This window comes from Glossina fuscipes, unplaced genomic scaffold, assembly GCF_014805625.2.
Source record: "Glossina fuscipes isolate IAEA_lab_2018 unplaced genomic scaffold, Yale_Gfus_2 2, whole genome shotgun sequence".
NCBI lineage: Eukaryota > Metazoa > Arthropoda > Insecta > Diptera > Glossinidae > Glossina > Glossina fuscipes.
Genome location: NW_023998416.1, coordinates 5,789,975 through 5,814,269, shown reverse-complemented (window position 1 = coordinate 5,814,269; position 24,295 = coordinate 5,789,975). Strand labels below are relative to the sequence as shown.

The window sequence follows — 24,295 nt, the reverse complement described above, 5'->3', positions numbered from 1 at the left end:
TTCTTATCTCAATTGTTTAGTTAGATGTTTACTTGACCGCATTTTTATCAGACTTCAGCGTAGTAGGTAGCTTTTTATCAAGTGACCACGACGAGGTACTTTCTTCATACATCTACCTTCTTGTCTCACTTTCCCGATAAGATGCTCAGCTATCCAAAACTTTCTGTCAATTTTAAGCTTCAAAGTATTTCTAGTTAAAATGCTCGATATTAAGGTTAGAGAGAATGGAAAGTGAATTTCTTTCCTGTCATCGAACTTATTTTGCTTTATCGACCATGAAAGTACCTGAAGTTCACAAGATCAATACAGAATTTAAATTTATTAACAGGACCAACACATCCTGCTTTTTAGCCTTAGAAGTTTTTTCTTTGGTTTAAATAATTCCTAATAATAATAATAATAGTAATAATATTTTATTTGTAGTTGGCGAGTTGCCCAGTTAGTTGTTGCCCAAAACTTTTCTCACTTTTCTCCTTGCCAGGATCTCTTTAAGAACTTGCGAGCAAACATTGAATATTTCTTTGTTGCATATATGAAATATTTACCGACAAATACTTAATAAGACGTGAGAAAGTCCGAATATGCGTACAAGTTTCGAGCTGCACGCTAATAACAAGAATAGAGCATACAACCTTAACAAACTTTAATACATATAGCTCCTAAAAGTTTTCCAGAAGGAATGCCTTAGAGAAAGTATTTAATACCCGCCATCTAACGCGGTCCATTAATTCTAAGCGATTCGAATTATTCTTATCGCGAACACAAACTTTCAGTAAGCAGTCGCGCCAAACTCTCTCATACTCTGTTGATTGGCTGTGCCTCTGTCTTTATGGTAAATCCCTTAAGACAATTTTTAGTTCATTTCATTCTGCCGTCACATCATGCGCACCTCGAAGTCGTCACTTAGAATCGATTCTATTTTGTCGCCAAATAAATTCTTTAATGTTTCAGTCAATCACTTGGGTAATGTTTCCTATACAAGAGATACGGAGGGAATCGGGGGCAGCAGAAAATTTATCTCCGCCTCTTAATTAAAAGAGTAAAACAATATATCATAGTATATTTGTTGACTTAGCAGCGTAGTGAGTTATCAATTTAAAAGCATTTTATTATTCTTATAGGTTAGGAAAAGTGAGGATTTATTTTAATATATATTTTCTTTTTTTAATTTATCTCATCTAACATTTCGTACAAATGACAATACACACACAATATCCTATAATTATAATAATAAAAATTTTATATAAATTGTTGGATAGAAAGTATGAATGCTTTAGCTCTTTAGAATACCTGTAATAAAACTGCATGATTACCAAAAATTCTGCCAGCGCTTGCTTAGATAGGAATGTGATATTTTTATAATTGAATCTATAATTTTACTAATATGCACTTTTTAAATTTCTACGAAAAACAAAAATTGAAAAAAAAAAAAAAACTAATTGCACAAATTGATTGCAATCTATCTCAAACACAAATTTTTCAATAATATACAGATCCTTATAGTACAACATCACGCAAAAAAAAGAAAGGTTTGTTCTTAAACAACATTTACAAAATATATACAATTTATGGAATTGTAAGAGCAATTAATTGGTTTGCTAGTCATGCTTACGTAGTACTTTTGTATTCTGCTTAATGAAAAATGAACACATTATTGATTTGTAGAATATTGCGATAAAAACAATCCCTTATTATTAATTTTTATCTTAATGTCTTGACTGTTATATTTATAATTTTCTCACCTTCGTGATCTTCATTGTGCGCCGTCATTACACGGAGATCAATACACCACTTATCATAAAATCTCAATACTCGCATTAGAAACATTCTGTAATGTACGATATTGCAGTGGAAAGAGAAAGAAATAGATAGGGGAACAAAGCAATATGTGCGTGTACTTGTAAACTAAAAAAAAAAAAAACAAATCTGATCATAAAACACACCTTGCACCGGTCTACAGTCATACATATGAACGACGTTTCAAAATAAGCCCTTCTATCGGAGGTGATTGAAAGAGTAGTGCGATCTAAACCATTTTTAGTAGGTGTCGTTCTCTCGTTTGCGAGTTTCGTGTCCAGTCAAAGAAATTACTAATTTTAAAAGATGACAAGAAATCGTCCGCTTTGAAAAGAGTTTTCTTTTCTTTTTTTTTTTTTTTTTGTTTAATATACTTTGCCATACAATTGAAATTTGTTTAAATTCACATAAGTTTTTCGAAAATTACTTATTTATGTAACTTAAATTTCCATTAATTTTGTGGGACAATAAAAGGAAAAATTCCTTTGTATTCACTATCAGGTGTTTTTGTCCCTTAAATTACTTAATACCTGTCATAATATTGAAAGAGATTTTTCTTTATGTCCTTTTATTCATCATTCTTTCATTCTAAATGTGTATGTGTGTGTCAACTAAATAGTATCATTTAAGCATATCATGTGTAGTTGCCATAAACTCGCTCATTTGCAACCATACTTTGTCTTTTGTTTTTTTTTTTTTTCGTGCGTTTTTCTTTTTTCCTTCGCAATTGTTTTTGTTGTGCAATGATACTAACGGATTAGGTGATGAATCAGATTCCATGGGACCAGGACGTGGTAAATCAACGCTAGCCACCCCGCCCAATAAGGAGAAACGTAAACCATTCTTTAAAAAACAAGAGACCGCCTCCCCATATGACGTTGTGCCATCGATGCGTCCGGTTGTTTTAGTGGGTCCAAGTCTGAAGGGTTACGAAGTAACCGATATGATGCAAAAGGCTTTATTCGATTTCCTGAAACATCGTTTCCAGGGACGTATCATTATAACACGGGTCATGGCCGATATATCGCTGGCGAAACGATCGATAATGAATAATCCATCGAAACGTGCGATTATGGAACGTTCCAGTAGCCGATCAGATTGCCTAAGTAAAGTGCAAGAGGAAATTGAACGCATTTTCGAATTGGCGCGAACATTACAGTTAGTGGTACTCGATTGTGATACAATCAATCATCCGTCACAGCTAGCAAAAACTTCCTTAGCACCAACAATAGTTTATCTTAAAATTAGTAGCAGTAAGGTAATTGAAAGATGAACAATTTCCTCCTCCCTTCTCCCCTAACCCCTTTCAATTATTAAATTGTCTAAAATTTATTGAGCGCATAAAATACAGTTCGCTTCTTAATTACTGCACTATAGTTATCGTCGTATGCTGATTGCTCAAAAGTTTGCATACCATGCAGGGGGTGAGATATTGCACTGTGCGATGATGATCACAGTTCCCGCAACACTACTTTGCAATTTGTTATGAAAAGCATAAATGCACAATTCTATTAAATGAATTGTTCTGCTTATTAACACTATATATGGTCAAGAAGACCTTGGCAATGAACAGCTAATCACAGTAGTAAAAATTTATGACAAAATTCGGCAAATTCTCGAAAGTAAGCGATTATGTTAACGGTAATAATAAAAAATTTATCGCTTATCAGAGCTAAAGCATACCATCCGGCTTTGTGGCTAAGCCAAACTCGAATGAAACATATGAATCACGAAGTCAATCCATTTCTGAACCGAAGGCTCCAATCGCTTAATCTGCGTCACCTACGTCCAGTTTCCCTATAAGCATATACGTTTTTCCAATAGGTGCATATATAGTTCCACAAGTTTCTATCTTCTTAATGCTAAACTTAATGGGCTCAATACATTTTAGACATGTTACTACTTCTTGATGAAAGTTTAAAAAATTGACCGATAACTATAAAACGATATCTATATATACATATATATATATATATATATTATATATATGTTATATTATATATATATATATCTATTCACAGATAAATCGTACATTCACATATATTTATGTATATATACATATTTGGTCGCACTTTAGGCTTTCATCATCTGCTGAAATAATGTGAAAAATACAACAACAATAATAAATTTTTATTATCTTGTTTAGGTTTTACAGCGTTTAATCAAATCTCGTGGCAAATCGCAAGCGAAAAATCTTTCAGTTCAAATGGTCGCCGCCGAAAAACTGGCACAATGTCCCCCCGAAATGTTTGATGTCATTTTGGACGAGAATCAACTGGAAGATGCTTGTGAACATATAGCGGAATATTTAGAAGTAGTTTAACAATTTTAATAACTTTCTCACGATATAATTATTTCGTTTTAATTGCAGACTTATTGGAGAGCTACGCATCCTGATATAAGAACGTCACCCTCAGTACCTAGACCGTTACCGCAGGAAGCGTCACCTACCACAGATCAAGCACGAATGGGTCCTACACCGCCCGGTAAGTTTGGAATTTCTCTTCTATTCTCACAACCGATAAGATATTGCTCTCTCTATTTATTCTAAAATTTCTCACATGATCATCGTTAGGATTTAAATTTTTGCTTTTCGTTTCTTATTTTTGAAAAAAGTTTCACCTACACATACTTATTAATTTTTAATTTTACTACTTAACAATGATTATTAAAAAATAAAAATAAAAAATAAAAAAAACAAACAAATCTCAACAAAGAAAATGCAACATATTTAATAAATTTTCATAAAAATTTTGTTTATTCTACTTTGTTGTTGTGATTTTTTCTTTTCGTAAACTCAAACAAACAAACAATCGAAACTCTTACTTACTCGTTCTCTTGCGATGATGATGAAATTCAATTGCTTTCTCATGTGAATAGTGGGCGGTATTATGGACGAAGAAACGCGTGACTATAGAATGGGTTCTAGCGAACGTGAGAGTAGTCGCGAACGCGAAGGCAGTCGGGAACGTGATCGAGAAAGGGATAGCGACTACGAACGTGATTATTGGGATCGCGAATTTACAAAGGGGGGTCGTACACCGCGCGAACGTCAACGTGACTTAGAATGGGAACGTGAGAGAGCAAGAGAATGGGAAAGAGAACGAGATCGGGATTGGAATAGAGAATTCGATTGGGATCAAGGTAAACATTTTTGAATTAAAATCCAACAAATCAATACTTTGATTTTGTTTATAAATGATTTTCATTAAAAAATTTCATTTAATTTTTCATTTATTTTTATTAAAATGTTTTTCGCTTAACAATATACCGTAGAATTTTTTAAAAATATTTTTAAGTACATTAAAGCGTTTACCTAGAAAACCTAAATTAATTACGTAGACAAAGAGGAAAAGAAGCGAACGACAAACAGCTGTTTTCCGAATTCAAGAATAAATCATATTCTTTTTTCCGCTTCAGAGAATATGGATTTGCCCACCAGTTATGCACATATACCAATTTTTGAAAGTTAAGCAACTCATAGTGGTTTAACTATAATTATACTTTTAAACCAGCTCTCGTAATTCGTAATTCTATTTCTATAAAAAAATCATTTTCACTTTTATTGCGAACCCGAAAAACACGATATATGTGTAAAATTTAATAAAAGTGAATGCAACGAGACGCTTGGGATCCAACCGTAGGGCCCCCAAGAAGTGATCATAAGTTCGATTGGATGTTGAGATAACCGGTGAAAACGTCATATGAACTATTCGTCTCGTTTATCGTTTCAATCACTTGACCGAGCGGGAAGCACGACAACCGAAATAGTCTATCTTCTTTTTTAAATTTTTACACGCTAAATCGCTTGTGGTACAAGGGTATGTTAAGATTGTATAGATGTATGCAATGCACATAAGGACTTGAGATAGACCCGCCTTTTATTATACCCATTGATCTAAGTTTGTCCGTCCCTCCATCCGCCTCGGTTTCTTGTCTTCAACATATAGCGCGCCTTCGGCCAAAGATCGAACGCTTTGAAAATGGTTCAAATCGGACTACTCTTCGACTATTTCTCATATAACGCCTTTTCTGAAAGTGGAGTGACATTTAATGAACCGTGGCCGAACATAGCGTTTTTTTTTTGCCTATTTTGGTTTTGGTCGTTCAGAGAAAATATAAAATATATCTAAATAAAAAAAAAAAAAATTGAAAATTTATCTTGGATCGAACTTCGCGAATAATTGTTGCAAACTTAAAGGGTTTTCGGCTAGCTATGGCTGTATGTGCAGATACGAAATAGACTATGATTGTGTAAAAACCATAACTTTATCAATTATTTTAATTCTTCATTTAACTTATTCTCAATTCCTATTGTTATGTCCAAATAGAGCTACGTCTCTGATCACATATGCACTTAAAAGATCGTACAACTGATTTTCATAAGTGAAATATGCGAAATCCCATTACAAAAATAAATCTAGAAAACATTTAGTCCACATCAATAGACCAAAAAGCAATTTGCAAAGAAGACATTGTCTCATGCTCTTATGTAGCACAGAAGAGATTGAGGTTAAATATTCGAGTGTACTAAACGCTCCATGCAAAACAGCTGTTTATCAAGAAAGCCTCCAAGTTTTTAAACAAATTTATTTAAATAAATATGCGCTTATTATATATTGTGTTATGCTTTTTTTATTTTTTTTTTTTTTTTGTTTGCAAATTTTCTTCATTTTCGTATTATTATAAGTTTTTATATTTTTAATCGAAAAACCAACTCCAACATATTTTCAGCTTTTACCACACAAGACCTACCACCTGGTACATTTACGAGATTTATTTAAGAAAAGTTTCATTTTAAAATCATCAAAGTCCTGCTATTCTTAAAAAAAAAAAAAACAAAAACAAAACAAAAACAAATAAATGCTAAGAGACAATCCTGAAACAATCAGAGCTGCTCAAACCAAACTGCACCACTCCTCTAAACCCTCTACGAGTATGACATTTAAAAATTTCTTAATTTTTATTTATTTTTTTATGTTTCATTTTTTTTTTTTAAGTCACTAATCCTCACCATTAAAAAAATTCCTTTTATTATCCCAACAACAACTTCATTCTTTGCATATATTTACTTATTTTCTTAAGTTGTTTTTCTCTAATTTTTCTTAAAACTTTTTGTTGCCCTATATTTACTTTTTTAGTCACTCCTGGTATTGTTCGTATATAACATGGATATTGCAAAAAAAAAAAAAAAGAAAAAAAACAGCCCTACTTTCAATTGTCCTCCAAAAGATTTAGTCTATTTCCGTTTCGTTTCGTGTTGAGTTCTTCTATCATCGCTCTAGTCGTTATCTTCATTTGTTCATTTCTTAAATGTTCTCTTATATCTTTCATTTAGTGAGTACTCCGGAGTTATTTCAATTAAAATTTAATTTCGTTATGTTTGTTGTTTAATTCCTATTTCCTTTTGTAAAATAGCCCGTTTCTTTGCATTTAATTCACTATGTACCTTATCTAAAAGTTCAACCAATCTGCATAATAACTTTATGAGACGTTAATCTGTCAATACTCGCTTTCGTTAAATCTTTGTATAGATATTTATAAATTATTCCAATTTGATATTTATTTGTTTTAATTCAAGTTTTCATTGCCTTTGCAAGTAAAACTTCATATTCCTTACCAGCCGATCGTCTTACCTTTAATTGCTTGTATACCTTATTGGACTTTGGAAGAATTTTTATACCCATCATCTAAGTGTTAGGAGTGTATTTCATTTGTTAAAACGTTTGTAACATCCAGCAGGAAGCCGCAGAAACCCCATATAGATTCATATATATTCTTGATTAGTGTAAAATTATAAACCAATTTAAGGACGTCCGTCTGTCTGTGTATAATGCCTGTAATAAACATTTTCTTGGCCGTAAAAATGCTCCAATCAGCTTTAAATTTGGCACAAAGATTGCAAGTTGTTGCGCGAAAGTTGGCAATGAAATTGGGCCAAATCGGCTAAGAACACGACCGGAGTACAACATAACCTACAAGACCTGATCTGAAATCGGCCTCAGAGACCATATAAAGTTTAGATATTATTGACCAGTGTCAAATCTAAATCATTCTAGAAACATTCGTTAGTCCGTCCAACTATCTGTTCTAATTACGATAGCAAGAATACTCACGATCGCAAAACACAGTTGTCTACCTGTATTAAAAATGCAGCAAATCGATGGAAAGACTCGTCCACAGTACAATATAAGGACAAGCCCTTTTAACCACCCACAATATTATATAAAGGCGAGTACTAATTGTGTACATTCCGGTTGCCTAGGTTTTCTTCTCCTAAGCTACCACCGACACACGATATAAATTTTTACTTTTCTTCTATAAAATCACGTAATCGGCCCACGGTGGAGGTTATAAAAGATTCTGTCGCGGCCGAATGCTTACTCGCTAATCTATTTTTTAGATCGCACCATAGGGGCTCTCATGAAAGCAAACTCTATTAAAGCCTACTTAACTAATTGTTCAATTGACAGCTTAAAGACGTCGAATAAAGGACCTTTGCTAGAAAGTTTTTTGTTTAAAGAAAGTTGCTGCCAAAAATAAATTTCACCTTGATGATCGCTATAAAATTCAATCGGTTTAAAAAGAAGAATGAGAATGAGATTTTTAATTAAGTGGAACTCTTCATATTAATTGTCACGGATAACAAAATAATTTGTAAACTTTAAGCTAAATTATCTGAATATTTCTTGCAGACCGATATCGATATATCTTTTGAAGAACCCCTTAAGGCAGAAACTTAGATTGTTGATACTACACATTTTGTCATACATAGATTGTCTCGGGATTTAAACGGGTCATGTAGTAACCGAATTGTTTCTCACACTGTATGGGATGTAGCGCCGTCTTGTTGAACCCAAATGTCATTCACCTTCATATCAAGCAGGCACAGAGACACAAACATTTGATTATTATAAAACTCCTTGCACCTTGTTGTTTGACGGCGACAATTTTGGAAGGGAAATAGTTCCATGCAAAAATAACCATGTTTGTTTCTCAATAATCACATCTGGGATTTCTGAATCCTAAGGGCAAGAAATTTGTAGATTAACAACCCATCAAGGTGAAAATAAGCCTAATTGCTAAAGACAATTTTGCTCGGAAAATCGGCATCAATTTGTTGCTATCCTTTAATCTGGTACACGAAATCTAATAGCGCTTAATTCCTAAGAGAAATTTATTTAAAAAAAGGTGACAGGTATTCTGCAATCTAGAAATATTAAGGCTTCGGATAGTCAGAATTGACCTGAGTGACTTTATTTATTCAACTTCTAATCAGATACAATGACAATGAGAATTAATTAATGCCAGGTCTTTTATTAATACCCTTTAGTCTTCTTAAGACTTGCTCATAGTCTATGAACGAACTGTACAGGAGACAATTATTGAACGTGAAATACTACGTCAATGTCGCTTCGGATATTTCACGGTTATTTGCGATATTCGGCTATCGGATAAACGGCTATGTATGCTTTAAAGGGAGGCAGTCGTAAGAACACAATGTGTATACAAGGAAAAGCCAATTGAAATGTCAGATTGAATATGTGATGTTTGCAACTTCGAAATATGGAATGAAATGGAATTAATTCGATTGATTGCCTCTTTTTCTTATCCATTAATTAAATGTCGAAATTTTTGTAGTCCTCCCTATCATCAAAGTTTCGTTTAAATAACGTTCGATAAACGTTCTTTATTTTTCTTTTTTATATTAGATTTATTAATCGAGTTTGTGATTTGTTTTTTATAATATTAATCATTTTGGGTTGTTTGATTTTAAGTTGTATTTATGTTATGACATGTTATATGAAATACAAATATATATTTATATATATATACATATAGATACCTAATTACTTACCTACAAATATAAATACTCCACCTTTACGAGTGCGAATGCCTAGTTTATGTTTTTCGTTTTTGTATGGGAAAAAAAAATCCTTTTTCCTTTACTATTGAAATTAATCCAGTTTAGTTTTTTGTTATGAAACTTTAAAGGGTTCATATTTTCTTATGATAGTACGAATTGTATGTAAATTACAGGCGGTGTTCCGTATGCTCATAGTCGTCGTCCGGCAACAGGACGTCATCATGGTTATGAGCGTGAACGATTTGATCGTGAACGGGAACGGGATCGTTTTGAGCGTGAACGTGAACGGGAACGATTACATGCTCGGGAACGTGATCTGATGCAGTATGATTTAAATAGTGAAGAATTATTGGATGAACGCAATTATGGCATGGATTATCCTACCGCGAGGGGAGCAGCGAGCGGAGCTCATGCTTCGCATTTGGCGAGGGGCAGTCGTTTGATGGAGGACGCTGAGCTGTTGCACGAAAGAGATGATTTAAGAGGAGGTCGTTATGGTAGCGGTGCAACAGCCCGCATTGATCCACGCGATTTGCCACCATCAGCGCCTACTACAAGGCGCGGTCCACCCGTTGTCGATCGCGATGAATACAGTCCACACAGAGGTGGTGGGAGTAGTAGGAGAATGCTGAATGCCATGTAGGAATCGTGGATATAGGGGTGGGATCAGATCGATAAGTCAGGCAAGACGGCGACGGCAATACAAGCTGCCTCAACGTCAAAGGTGAGAACAGATCATAGAACAAATTTAACTGCCGCAGCCAGTCATATTAGTGGTAGTAGCAGTAGTAGTAATGTCGATCATCATTACCACCTACACGATCATCTTAATCAGAAACAATCACAAACCACCACCACCAACAATAAAACGCGTTATACCTCTTCCCTCGCCTTCGCTTCCTCCATGCATACGGCTAACAATAGTAATAATAGTAGTAATCATCATAGTAGTAGTAGTGGTAGTGCGTCACGTTACGATACAAGCCATCAAACTACCGTGCCTCTGCTTCATTCAACTCCTAAAACTTCAATATCATCTAGTTCATTAGTCTTGCAACCATCACAATCGTCATCTACAACACCACTCCAGGATTCAATCGCTACCACCCAGGAACTTATACACTTACATCACTCCGAACATCCACATACAGCGTACACAAACAAACAGCAACAACATCATCATCATCAGCAACAATTGCTCAGAAGTCGTCACAAAGAGACTGTCGGCAGCATGGATAAAACAGACTACGCGACATCGTCGTTCACCAATGTCGATGCCATCACAAACGCCATACGCAACAAAATCATTGTCGAAGAAGATGAAGAGGACATTTTAAGTAGTGAAAATGCATCGTACCCCTATTAAAGAGATTTCATGTATTTAATAATTAATTTATTTATGAATTAGAGTAGTTAGTCAAAATAATCAAGAACCAAATAAGAATTTACATAATAAATACAAAAAAAAAAAAACAAAAAACAAAACCAAATAAAAAACAAAAGAAAATATATATTGTTTTTTGGTTTTTCCCAATCTTTCATGTAATAAACTTAATAGCATTTTGGAAAAGTGCCAAATTCTTAAAAATACACCGAAAATTCATTTAAACATTTTTATTTATTTATTTACTTATTTTTTTTTTTTTACTTCTCGTTTTTTGGTTAAATTTCAAATAAAAAAAAAAAAAAAATAAAACAAACGCTTTGTTATTCAAGTAAAGTTGATTTACTTTACTTATTATTATAAAAGAAAAAAAGTATAAATGCTAACAAGCCTAATGTGTCTTAAATTTTAGCTAATTATATTACATTAATTGAATATATATAGAAAAAAATCAACAGCAACAAAAATAACAAGAAAAAAGCAACAACAACAACAACAAATGAGTAAATAATTGTAAAATGTTTTTCACTTTTAAGCGAGAAAGAAGAAATATTTTTACTTAAGCCTCGAAATTGATATTTCAAAGTTCTATTTTAAATGTTTGTAGAAATATGATAAGGAAATCACACACACACTCACATATATAGTCTTAAATACGCATATATTGTGTATATTGATTATGAGCCAGCTTTAATATTTTAAATAATTATAATTTTAGAACTTAATTATAATAACGTGAAAGTTAATCTTAACGAGAAACAAATCAATAGGAAAAAAAAAAATTGAAAGAAAAAAAGGAAAAAAAATTTCAAAAATTTGGCTCTTTCTTTTCACTTTTTCTCTCTCTCTCTCTCTCTCTCTCTCTCTCTCTCTCTCTATTTCTATCTCTCTCTCTCTCTACATTCTTTACTTTAATTTGAAAACTCACTTTGTCGAAAAGTCGTCATAAGGCGATTTGACATCAATCACCTTAGAAAGTGTTAATCATTAATTATGGGCGTGTTAGCAAGACATCTTTGATTCCAACTCTCTTAAGGGGACATGTTCAAGGCTTTATCAAAGTTATGTTATCCTATCAAAACCGTTTCTGGAACTTTTTTTTTTGACATATTTCAAAAAAAAAGAATTCTTTTTGAACGCCCTTGAAATCTTATAATTAGACTCAGCCATTGAGATACTAATAGATGGACGAAGTCAACATACCTGGACCTGCTTTAATTTTGCAAGTATTGTGGGCACTTTTATTCGCTAACCATATCGATTTTCCAAGTTGATCTTAACATGTTCGAGTTTTTGTCTTTGAATTTGAAGTCATAAGCGATAAGGATCTCTTCTTCATTGAAGGATGATATTATCTAATTTTTGCTTCTTTGGTGATAAAATCTTTTGTATATAAAATCAATGCATTGAAAAGATTTTTGCACAATTTCTTGATTTTCATTTGGAGAATAAAGCAAATATTTTTTAAAATTTAATTAAAAAATTATTATATAATTCGTGTCATGAAATCTCTTTAATATTCCTTCAGCAAACTAAGATTATATTTTATACTCAATTTGATATTAATGTTTACATTTTTAGATTTCTATCTATCTATTATTTTACTATCATTTTAAAGAACATTTAGTTATCATTATTACGTTACTGTATTTGTAAATAGATTTAGTGGCTTATATATAATTTGTGTTAAATGTTTTTCGCCCAAAATTTTTTTATATTATTTATATTTTATTCTTTTTTCACTCGTTTTCTATTAAACGTAAATGTTTTACCTTTGGTTACTTACTTTGCAATAAGCTCACGGAGGAAATACTTTCAAAACGGAAATTTATATTATATATATATTTTGATTTGAATGACCAGACGATGATGCTGTTTTCGGTGCAAGTTCTGGAAGCTTTTTTTAATTTCTAATTTTCTAATAATTTTTCAAAATATTTCCAATAATACGTTGGGCAACATTTTTTCGTCGTAAATTGTCTCCACTTCATTCTTAACAAATATGTTTCAAGAGCATCATGACAATACTTAAAATGTCATAGTCGTGCAGAATTTACTACACCATTTCTTCACATCCTCTGCATTCAAATACCCTTAAGATACCAAAAATTGCACTTTGTTATCCTTTTTATGAGAACGCTTCCAAACTTTTCAAAATAAATTTATATCCGAAATTACTATTCTGTCTCAAAGAGTTGACAGTGCAAGCCGAGAGCCGAGGAGAGACCGGGGGGCTTTGGTAGGTTTTTTCTGTATCGAAAAACCAAATTAATAGGCTGGTATTGCAATGGGCACAAAAAAAATGGGGTTGCCTTTGAAAACAAGGCCCAGGACAATGAAAGGAAAAAGATTTATAAAATCTAACGGTGTAACACACAAACTACTGGGACGGTTTCTCCACGAGCCATAATTCACTTGAAAAGTATGAGTATGTGTGATACCAATTCATACAGATTCTGACAAGGGACAAGGGAAACGTCCCATCATACCCTATGTCAATGCGAGACCATCTGCAGAATCAAACACCAGGTGTTTGGCAAATTGAAAGTTTTAAATAATTAAAAGAATGAAGTAAAAATAAAAATTTGGAGATGATTACCAGGGTTTAATAAGAATTACTAAACAGAAGACAGCGAATCTTGAGTCTGACTAAATTTTGAACCTGACATGGGAATTGAGTATTCACGTCAGGGACACATTACCAATGTCTTTTGCTCAGATAAAAAAAAAAAAAATGAAACTCAACGGATAGTAAATATGTCAAAAGAGCTTCGGCGAGAAGTATGCCTTTACATAGAAGTAAAGTAAAGCTTTTTGCATTTTATTGCCGGCATAAATAAAGAATTCTGTTAAGAGAAGTGTAGGTAGGATACGTGATAATCCGTCTTACACGACTGTAACTTTATCTATTAAGATTATATTGTAAAATAGTATAAAAATTAAAATTCGAACATCGTTTATAATAATGGAACTATTAGATTTCCTCTGCTGGCTTAATTCATCAATAACTTGCGTAACATTTACAAATTGTTTTTAATTTGCAACTATTTTAAAATAAACAGTTTTTTTTAGTATTCTTTTTTCTTTTATTTTTTAACAAAACACTCCGAAAATCATTGAAATACAATTTGAAACATTTCTTTCTTTTAATTAAAAACTCAAAGGATAATAAATATAAATTGATCTGATCCATCCCGACAAGCAGTCTTTTACAATTCCAACCGCTGCACATTTTAAGAAAAAGAAAAAAAAAAAAAGATTACAAGCAGAACACGTGTTATATTATAGTAAGTCACGTGTACTGAATTCAAAGTGATCTGGCGGGATTTACTCTCTTTTCCTTTCCTAAACTCTTGAAATAGATTTTTTTTGTATTCAAATTTGTAAAAAAGCAAACATTACTTTAAGGCTATAATAGCAAACGTAATTATGTAAAAAAAGAATATATATATATGTACATATATATATATACGTATATATATATATATATAAAAATACTTTAAAGATAACAAATAAAATTTTTTTAAGTTTAGTTTATAGCTAAATATAATCACATAAGTAAGTCACCCACACCTAAAGAAGCTACCAAAACTAGCTAATTACAAATTATTACTACAATGAACTTAAAACCACAAAAAAGCATAACACAACTAGAGAAGAAAGTTATATTTGCCTTAGGGCGAATTTTTTCTGATACCTACCGAATCAAAGAATGCTTTAGTAATCGCGCGGGCTTCTCAATGGGTTAAAATGAATCTTGTACGCTTTGGATAAATGCTGCAAGCTTCCCTACAAAGGCTTTCTCTCGGCAAACCTCGTTTTCAGTTTTAATGATTCTTTTCTCGCCCGTCTTCATTTGCGCCAAATTACATATCGGAAGAAAGCAATTGCTGCCATTCAATGACAGGATTACTTGTGAAAGCAGGATTACCGATCAAAGCATTGTCCGTTACGCAATTTCCGAATTCTTATCGAAGTTATCAGCACTCTACGTACTGCCTTCATTTTTCCTTTATTGTTTCCACTCTTGTTTTAGTAGCGCAACGGACAACATAGGTAGATCCGAATTTATTCACCAAGCATTCAATGGTTCGTTCGATTATTTAACATCGCGCTAAAGCTACCTTATGTAAAATTGTCATGATCATACGGTTACTCGCAAAATATTGATAAGGGGAATATAATTCCAAGAGGAAGAGGAGGAAGAAGGAAGCCAACACGAAGAATTCACCTCAAAATAAGAAACGACAACAGAGTGCACTTTTAAAGGCATTCTATATATTGAAATTATCGACTTCTTATTCCCTACATCATTGGTGGTATTAAGTTTGGAGGGAAGAAAGCCTTGAGATAGACGAATCTTCTGTTATAGCGATCGATCGATCTAGAAAGTGATTCTAAGCTGGATCACATAAGTGGTCGAATAGGTACGAATCGCGATCAGCGCTCGCAGGTTTACATCTCAAGGACTGCAATTTGACAAGCCCGAAAAAAACCTACTTTCAAAACGAAATAAATTTCTTTCGATATATCGCCTTGACTCCTTGATGGAAAATCCAGCGATGCAATTAATTTTGCATGCATATCCGCATGCGTAGCCCTGTAAGTAAGAATTCCGATTATCAAGTTAGTATTCGCGAGTTCAACTCTCAAGCTTGGTAAAGTTTGCTTTAGTCGTAGGTACAGTGACTGTGACTTACCGCTTGGGCATACATCCGCTAGGCTGCGTCCATCTCCCTACCTCTTCCTCTTTGTTGACTTCCTTCTGATTTTTACCATGTTACACGAATAGGAAATCTGTCAAAAGTGAGAAGTCATATTAAAAATCTTGTCTGTCTGTCTGTCTTGTAACCTACAAGCCGAAATTTTTGAAATTTTTCGATGGAATTTGGTACATATATATATATTTTGATTCAAGGCCGAACGCTATTGCAAGTCTTTCGGATCGGATCACCTATTTTGTTACCTAAATAACATTATTAATCGAAATGGTGTAATTGGGCAATGTCCCACCAAAATATTGTTGTCCCAATTTCTTTACCTTACTTAGTTCCCTACTTCTAGCTGACCTCACCTAAAATTGAGTTTGCGCAATGTTTCACCACTGTACCACAAATCCAGGGATAGAGCGTAATTGCATTCCCAAGTTAAGAACGAGAATGAGAAGTAAGAATGAGGTAGCCCGCTTCTTTTAACGGTGGGTAAAAAAAAGCAACTGCAAGAAAAAAGTCCTTAAAAAACCAAACATACATAATATATATGTATATACTATTTACATACATACATATGTAATTATGTAAATTAATACTTTAAAACCGTTTCATACTACTTGATTATTACATTATTGTTATACATTCTTCTACATAAAAAATTAGTAAAAAAAAATAAATAAAAAGAAAATAGAAGAAAGCGAAGAGAAAACTCTGTAAGCAACTGAAACTTTACTAAAAGGTTTAAAAAATAAAAAAATAAAGAAAAATAAAAAATGAAAAAAACCTTTTGATAACAAAATACCTTAAAAGTATTTAATATTTTTTTTCCAAATTTGACTTAAGAAAACATTTTTTAACAAAAGATCAAGATATCCAAAAGAAGAGGAAAACCTGAGCTAACGTAATAATTAATAATTCAACCATGATTAAATAAATAATAATAAGAACTTAAAAAAATTTTTTTGTCAGCTATTTTCATAAATTGCAATTATTTTTTTAAGCATTGCCACATATACATAAAAATTTAAATTTACGATATTGTTAAATAATTAAGACCCAAAAAGTAAAATAATAAGAAAAAAAATTAAAAAACAAAAATTAAATTAAAACTTAATTCTTAAGTAAAAATACCACAAGACATAGGCACACAAATATTTAGATAAATTTAAACAAATTTATTACTTAACTTATTAATTAAAAAAAAAACAAAACCAAAAAAAAAAAAAATACAAAAGATCTTATGAAAATCAATTTTTATTTTTTCTTCCGTATTGAAGCAAATTAAAAATTTTTTTTTTTTTTAATATTATTAATTTTATATTGTCTTTTTTGTTTTTGTTTGCAATTTACATTTTGAAAGTTTTTAAGTTCTCGTCAATATGTTTATTCTAAATAAGTTGGAAAGTGAAAAAATAAAATTAAAATAATTAAAAATTATAATGATAAAAACAAAACTTCCATTTTATTTTCGGAACATTACCTTACCATTCATCGAAATATATTTAGCTCAATAAAACCAGCATGTTAGGCTCGATATTATTTTGCTAATTAATTATCAAGTATTAGTCCTGCTTGTAGGTCAATCTAATGATTATTTGCTATTATGATCCATTATTGACGCGGTTCTGCTGTTCTTCCTATCTTTCTCCTCGTTCCCAGAATTTTTTTTCTTATATAAGAAGTCGCTCAAAAGATGTTTCCTACATGGTAATGGTCAAAAAGAAGTGGGGAAAAAGGGAAACCGATGGAGAGCGGACCAAGGATGCTCAAACCGTACCGATACTTCAACACGCGAACTCGGACTGGCCAGACGCGTCTCATACTTACTCGGCTATCCGGCAGAGTTTTCGCTTACAGAGTGGTGAACGTTAGCTGGTTTCAGGCCATACCTAAGTTTGATTCCTCGCCGTTTTTTTAACTATTGTCTTTTTAGTAATATCTAAGTAACACTTAACGTTTCTTATTTACATTTCATTATACAATAAATGTCGTCATTGCTAACGAAATTCACTGATATGGGTCCTCTTAGACGATTCGATTTCTCTGTAAACCGCTCGGCCGTGGGATCAGCGGAACAAGCAACCTATATCAGAAAGGAAGAAAAACAAGCAACTTATACCAAAAAGGAATAAGAACAAGCAACCTACACCTAAGTTTTTGCTTATGTATCCAGCATATAAGGCTATCATGGAACGTAGCATGGAATATGATCAAGACAATGTTGGTTTAATTCAAAACATCAGCTGATATTGCCACTAACTGATAGTTACACTGATTTGCCTCCGGGTCCAATCAGGTCCCAAACGATAGGTCCTGATGCTCTTACCCATTCTACAACGATTTCTAAAGCATACTACGGTGTGATATTTTACATGTCCCCATCCCTTGCGCTCGCTCTTCTGATTCACATCAATTTCCAGATGAGAATTACGATAAACTTGTTAATTTTTGCATAACTGAGGGGTAGGCAGTTCCTTAAGATAATTGGGTACATTTCATGTTCGAAAATCATCGAACCAATCTTGCAATTGCTTTTTTTAAAGGTATTTGTTCCAATTTTCTTTAATTAATAAAACATTTTATGCTTTGCTGGAGGTCCTTAGCAATTGTTCATCTTTCAAAGTTTAAAGGTAATCACATTAAGCGCTTTTTGCCAAAATCCATGGTCCATCTCCTGTGTCTTCAATTTCTTTTAACTTGGAATAAAAACCAATACTAAAAGTGCTTCCCTGATAACTTAGGCTTACACACGGTTGTGACAAAATGATTTTTTTAGACAGTTACGTTGAGTTTCCGTCTTAAGTAAATTGTTTCTCCGAAATAGTTGCCTACTCGCAGTAAGTCATATTTCCACAATTATCGAAGTTAATCGAAACATTTAATTCTCTGAATTGTTGTTACAATATTATATTAATTACATTATTTTCTCACGTTGTTTAATTGTCTTATTTTTCATAAAATAATAATAATTATAATTTTTATAAAACGCAAACGAAATGAATAATCGTACCAAGTCGGTTGACTGGTATTATACGGAATCTAATCCTAGTTGCAAAACACCAAAAACAACCACCCAGGAAATGCTGGAGGCTGGAGCATTACTCGGTGGTATACGACAAAAAATTAGCATTCGTAAGCAATTGAATTTTCAATCTTATCCAATAAGCGACGCGGACGTGATCAAAAATCGAAAGGAAGCGGAAAAAAGAAAAGTTGAGATCACAACGTCATACAAACGCGACTATATGGAGCATTATCCGGACACATGTCCGAAAAAACTAGTATCGGAATTTACACCAGATCCGTTATTTAATCGCAGACCTTTGTCTGATTTTCCATCAACTGAAGCATCAGCGTTTAAATTTATGGACGATCATTTTATAAATTTATCCGAAAATCGAAAGAAAATTAACTTCTTAAGGCAATTAAGGTAAAATGCTGCATAATGCAAAAATAAATAACGTACGTTATTTCATATCTTTTGATTTTCATTTACAGAAATGTCCACCATCCGTTCATTTAAAAAAAAATGATGACTTGATATTGTTAATGTAAATGTAAATTGTTAGTAGAACTAACTTGCGTTTATAATAAAATAAAACGAAAATGAAAAAAAGAGACCAAGCAAAACAAAATAATTGTGTTTGTATCGTACACTAACAGTAGATGCGTGAATGTAGGTAAGTAAGCTGTTTCACTTTTTTCCCTAACTTTTATACCCTCCACTGTAAGATGGGAGTATGCACATTTTGTTTTTTCCCATAAGGTATGTAACAAGCATAAGGAAGCCTGAGAGACCCTACGAGGTATATATATATTCTTGATCAGCATGAAATTCTAAATTGATTTAGCCATGTCTGTCCATCTGTCATACTGTCGGTCTGTCCATCTGTGTGATGTTTGTTTTTGGCACTCTCCTGATCGCAAAAATGAAGCTATCGACTTCAAATTTGGTGGAAACATTGGAAGTCTTTGCACGATTTGCACAGATCGGTAGAAATGGTGGAAATGGGTCATATTGATCAGAGCAGAAGGAAAGAAAAATGATATTTCGGAAATGCAAATCATTATACTGAATAGGCTAAGAGGGTCTAAGCTATAACGAGTTTCTTTCAAAGGTCCGTCTTTTTAGTCGATAGAAGCGACTTGTTAACATGTATAGATCTTAGTAAAATTTCGCACACTTTTTCTAGGTCTTAATACCGCTGAAGTGTATGTTCTATTAAGTTCGATACGTTCACATACTGTTGAATAAAACGGAGAGTGATTCAGTTAATTGTTGATAATAAGCTTTGCGATTTTCTTGGAAAGGTAGACTTATAAGCTATTTTCCCAATTGCTCATTGGAAATACGCGTAGGAGACACCATGAACCGTTTCTACTCATCTTCACTGTGAACGTATGTAACAATGACCGCTTGGCTCTCAGTTTTTAGGCCTCGTCTTACCCAATTCGCATATCTGGCACAACAATTTGGTAAAAGTCCTGTAATAGAGGGATGTGAAGGACTTTGACACGCCAGACAGCGGAAGTTATCACTTGCATATAGCTGCATAAACTTATGCATATCACTGTGTAAGAAAAGCAGACAGAAGACATCCTCTAATTAATAACAATTTTAAAGATGTTTGTCTGGCATTTTGATGTAACATTACGACAATGAACTTTATATTAAAGGAATCCTTGAAAATTCCCTTTTACCAGATCTTCGCCTTACACGCAATTATCAAATAATATTAAGAAAAAAAGAAAGAAAAACTAACATTTCTTACTTAACAATATCGAAACTTTCTCAAAAATGCTTGAGAGCTATTTTCAAAGGCTAACGTAGTAATCAGTTCTCTAAATGTGATTTCTGTCATAATATTAAAATAATAGCATTATTTTTACATTTATTGTTGTTCTTATTTTTAATGTAATATTTATAATTTTTAAAAAAGAATTAGTGGTAACATAAACAGTATGAAGGATTACACTGTCGATTGGTATTATACTGAATCTAATCCCACTTGTAAAACTCCGAAAACAACGACGCAAGATATGTTAGAAAATGGAATACTTGCTGATGGCGATGGCGTACGAAAAAGTAGATTCCGTCGGCAATTAAATTTTCAATCATATCCTGTATATACTATAACGAAAAGGTATGATAGCATCAAGAAAAAACCAAAGAAAGTTGAGGTGACATCAACTTACAGGCGGGACTATAGAAAAGATTACATACCCACAGCTCGAGCAACACTCGAATTGCCTCATCCACTATTTAATCGTAAACCGGCAGGAAAGCTTCCAATCACGGACATAACAAATTTCAAATTTATGGACGATAATCTCGTAAATTTGTCGGAAGCTAACAAGAAAATGGGCTTCTTCAGACAATTAAGGTGCAAGCCGAAATCAGATATGAGAGGACCAATTTATTTACAGTTTTTTCAAATTTTATTTCACAGGAATGCTCAGCATCACTTTATTTAAAGAGCGAATTTTTTGAATGCAGGTGATGTCGTTATCAAAGTAATTCCAAATTCCTGATAATAATATAAAAATAAAGCAACAAAAAACAAAAAAGGAGATGAGTTAAATATATATATAAATCTAGTCAGGCAAGTTCGTGGAGAGCTACGCTATTGAGCGAATGTGTTGAGTCTCTATCTTCCCTTCTGCAAGCTTCTTAAAGTTTTGATTAAAATACAATATCATGAGAATTTCAAAGTTCTGGAAATTAATAGCTGACATGTACGGAGACGTACCTCGACTGGAAGGTAGTAGTCGACGACTTCATGTTTGTATATAACTGGTTAATGGCTATATGGGCCCAACCAATTAAAACGAGCGGCCAATAGCTTCGCCCATGTTTATGGGCACGACAAGTCTGCCTGCCAACGGCAACTGTTCAAAATATATTTTTGCTGATAAAGCTTCAATTTCCAGGAAGAGAGAAGAGATTCCACTTAACCAGCCAAGCCCTCTGAAGGCGTCCAATAGGCTTTATAAGAGTCCGTAGGAGTGACAAAAGTGAGAGATGAAGCTCATCAGTATAAGTTAAAATATTGACCAAAAATATGTTATACGGACACATAGTTAGTATAGTAGCTATGGTAATAACTGGTTACTCCTTATTGTCGGCCGCAGGAAAGCAGTTATGCTAAAGCTCAAATTGTTTCGGGTGGACTAGTATGCAATAATCAGAAGCACGCGAGGTAGAGTTAGAATCATTTTTTTGATCGTTCTGAGCTTGACTGTCCGTCCGTCTGCTTCGTTTTTTTGTGTTCAACCTACAGACTGCAATTTTCGAAACATTTTGATGAAATCTGCTTTACTGACATATTTTGGCCCAAAAACGGACGCTGTTGAAAATGGTTCAGATCGGACCATTTTTTTAACCGCCTTATTATGAAAAACCGATGTATATGGATAATTACAGGGTGGTGTAGAATATTTTCTCTCTCTTCTCCTCCTACGAAATTTTAAGATGTCCTTTCGTTTGCAGGATCGATCGGCACGTTCGCTTAGAAATCTAAACTGTGTACATATTACTTATGCATATCTGCAAAAAATAGATAGATTTCCTGAACATTTGACGTCTTGCATATCTTAACTACCTTTTCGATCAACGCTAGAAAACGAACATATGCTTTCGTATTCAGAGGATGTTGTCATTTTAAAAATGTTTTTTCAATGAATTGAAAATTTACGAAATCTAGAGGCAAATTTTAAACTCGAGGATTTTATAACCGTTGTGGGGGTGTTTTTGAACGAATCTAAATTAAATGCGGTTATATTGATTTAAGAACATATGTTGATTATCAGCATTGGTCCTTCGAAAGAGTTTCGAAATTTTTTTTTATATGATCTTCAACGAAGAAAATTCATTTCTTGTTCACTGGTAAGTACAAAAATTACGCCTTTCAAATGCTGCGCTCGTCTTTAATATGTTCACTTTTTTTTCAGTCTATATTTAGGTATTTGTGGCAATAAGTTCCTCAAGGTATTCAGAACAGAAAGTCTATACGCACATTGACATTCTTGTATGAAAAATCCAAATCGCGTTCTTTCTCCATCAAAGTGCATTTGTTTTCTCTGGCAATTGACCGAGTCCTGCACAGCATTGCAGCTCGATTTCAATTTCTATCATAATACTGAGGATTTAGTGATAATGAAAAAAAATATGAACAAGGTGACGAAGCCAACTGATTGGTACTATACGGAAACTAATCCCACTTGTAAAACACCAAAAACAACGACTCAGGATATGTTAGAAAAGGGAATACTTGTTGGTGCGGGACAAAAAGGTTCGCATTGTAGGCAATTGAACTTTCAGTCGTATCCAGTAAGTGACGCCGACTTGATCAAAAAACGTAGCGAAGCAGAGAAAACGAAAGTTGCGATCACAACATCATATAAACGAGATTTTACGTTGCATTATCCACCCCTTTGTGGACCGCTTGAAAGGGAATTTATACCTGATACACTATTTAACCGTAGACCGTTGGCTGACTTCCCATCCCCGGATGTAACAAATTTAAAATTTATGGACGATCATTTTGTACACTTGTCCGAACATCGCAAAAAATTTAACTTCTTAAGGCAATTAAGGTAAAGCCGCGCTAACTGTACATCAAATATCCATTAAGAAACTAATTTGTATCTTCCCTTTACGATTTATAGAAATGCTCATCATCCACTTATTTAAAGGCAATAACGATGATGGCCTCATATTTTCAATATAATTGCAAATCATAAAATTAAGATGCCTTAATAGTAAGACAAGAATAAAATTAAAAAATGTTGTTAAAAAAAAATTACATAAGCTTTCGAAGCGATATTGGATACTTCTGCCTTTAAGCTGTTGAAGTGTGTTAGCGAAGTTTTTCTTCTAGATATCTATGACTTGTATGCTAAATATTCGCAATCAAATATTTTCTGAAGATAAGCTTCTTGATTAGGTTGACTTGTATTAGCTGATTATTTAGATTGGCCTGGAGTAATAAGAATGAGTATCATTTAACTTTTGCCCCGTTGCGGACATAAAGATGACAGATTTCGGAACTTAACCATAAGTTTTCATACCCAACACTACTTACCGTATAAAGGTACATTAAGTTTATTCGGATGTATGCGAAACGCAGAAGAGCTTGTGGTAAAGCCAACTTTTGTTATAAGGAAGCTTGTCCATTCGCCTTTTCGTCTTATTTTCTTGTATTCTATCTGCAGGTCGGAGTTTTTTAGATATTTTGTTTAATTTGAGTTCACTGACATATTCTGGCTCAAAGACGAGCGCGTTTTCAACGATTTTCATTACATTACTTGGAGAAGTCGTTATAAGAAAAATCGTATGAAGCGAAGTGGTATAGGGTATTTAAGGGCAGCCATAGCACATCATAGCATTTTACTTGTTTTCCTTCATCCTTGCCATGTTAAGTGTATAGAATAACACTATGAGTTTTTAAACAAAAATTATAATCACCAGCTTATAGCTCAAGTTATTTGTGAACTTCGAATATGAAAAAGCAAATGATGTTATGCCCATCACTG

At 33.1% G+C, this 24,295-nt stretch overlaps 3 protein-coding genes across 18 annotated transcripts in view; all 3 read left to right on the top strand.

Moving 5' to 3' along the window:
* Positions 1-10,395, top strand: part of LOC119633650 (voltage-dependent L-type calcium channel subunit beta-2) — a 30,570-nt gene extending 20,175 nt beyond the window's left edge. For 4 of the 16 annotated variants that reach the window (XM_038027301.1, XM_038027299.1, XM_038027298.1 and 1 more), the window contains exons 5-9: positions 2,571-3,055; positions 3,944-4,111; positions 4,169-4,283; positions 4,678-4,941; positions 9,838-10,395. In XM_038027301.1, the coding sequence (XP_037883229.1) occupies positions 2,571-3,055; positions 3,944-4,111; positions 4,169-4,283; positions 4,678-4,941; positions 9,838-10,307 (1,502 nt within the window). In that variant the 3' untranslated portion in view covers positions 10,308-10,395. Of the gene's footprint in view, positions 1-1,493; positions 1,530-2,558; positions 3,056-3,943; positions 4,112-4,168; positions 4,284-4,677; positions 4,942-6,531; positions 6,636-6,938; positions 7,135-9,837 lie in introns of those variants that run through there. The other 12 variants (XM_038027300.1, XM_038027306.1, XM_038027305.1 and 9 more) reach the window with 7 other exon arrangements.
* Positions 10,307-19,283, top strand: LOC119632858. The gene is made up of 3 exons (XM_038025991.1): positions 10,307-10,388; positions 17,420-19,190; positions 19,259-19,283. Exons 2-3 carry the CDS (start codon positions 18,757-18,759, stop codon positions 19,281-19,283), a joined length of 459 nt encoding a protein of 152 aa, XP_037881919.1. The 5' UTR covers positions 10,307-10,388; positions 17,420-18,756.
* Positions 19,284-22,928: 3,645 nt separating this feature from the next.
* LOC119632857 lies at positions 22,929-23,453 on the top strand. The gene is made up of 2 exons (XM_038025990.1): positions 22,929-23,356; positions 23,429-23,453. Exons 1-2 carry the CDS (start codon positions 22,929-22,931, stop codon positions 23,451-23,453), a joined length of 453 nt encoding a protein of 150 aa, XP_037881918.1.
* Positions 23,454-24,295: the final 842 nt, after the last annotated feature.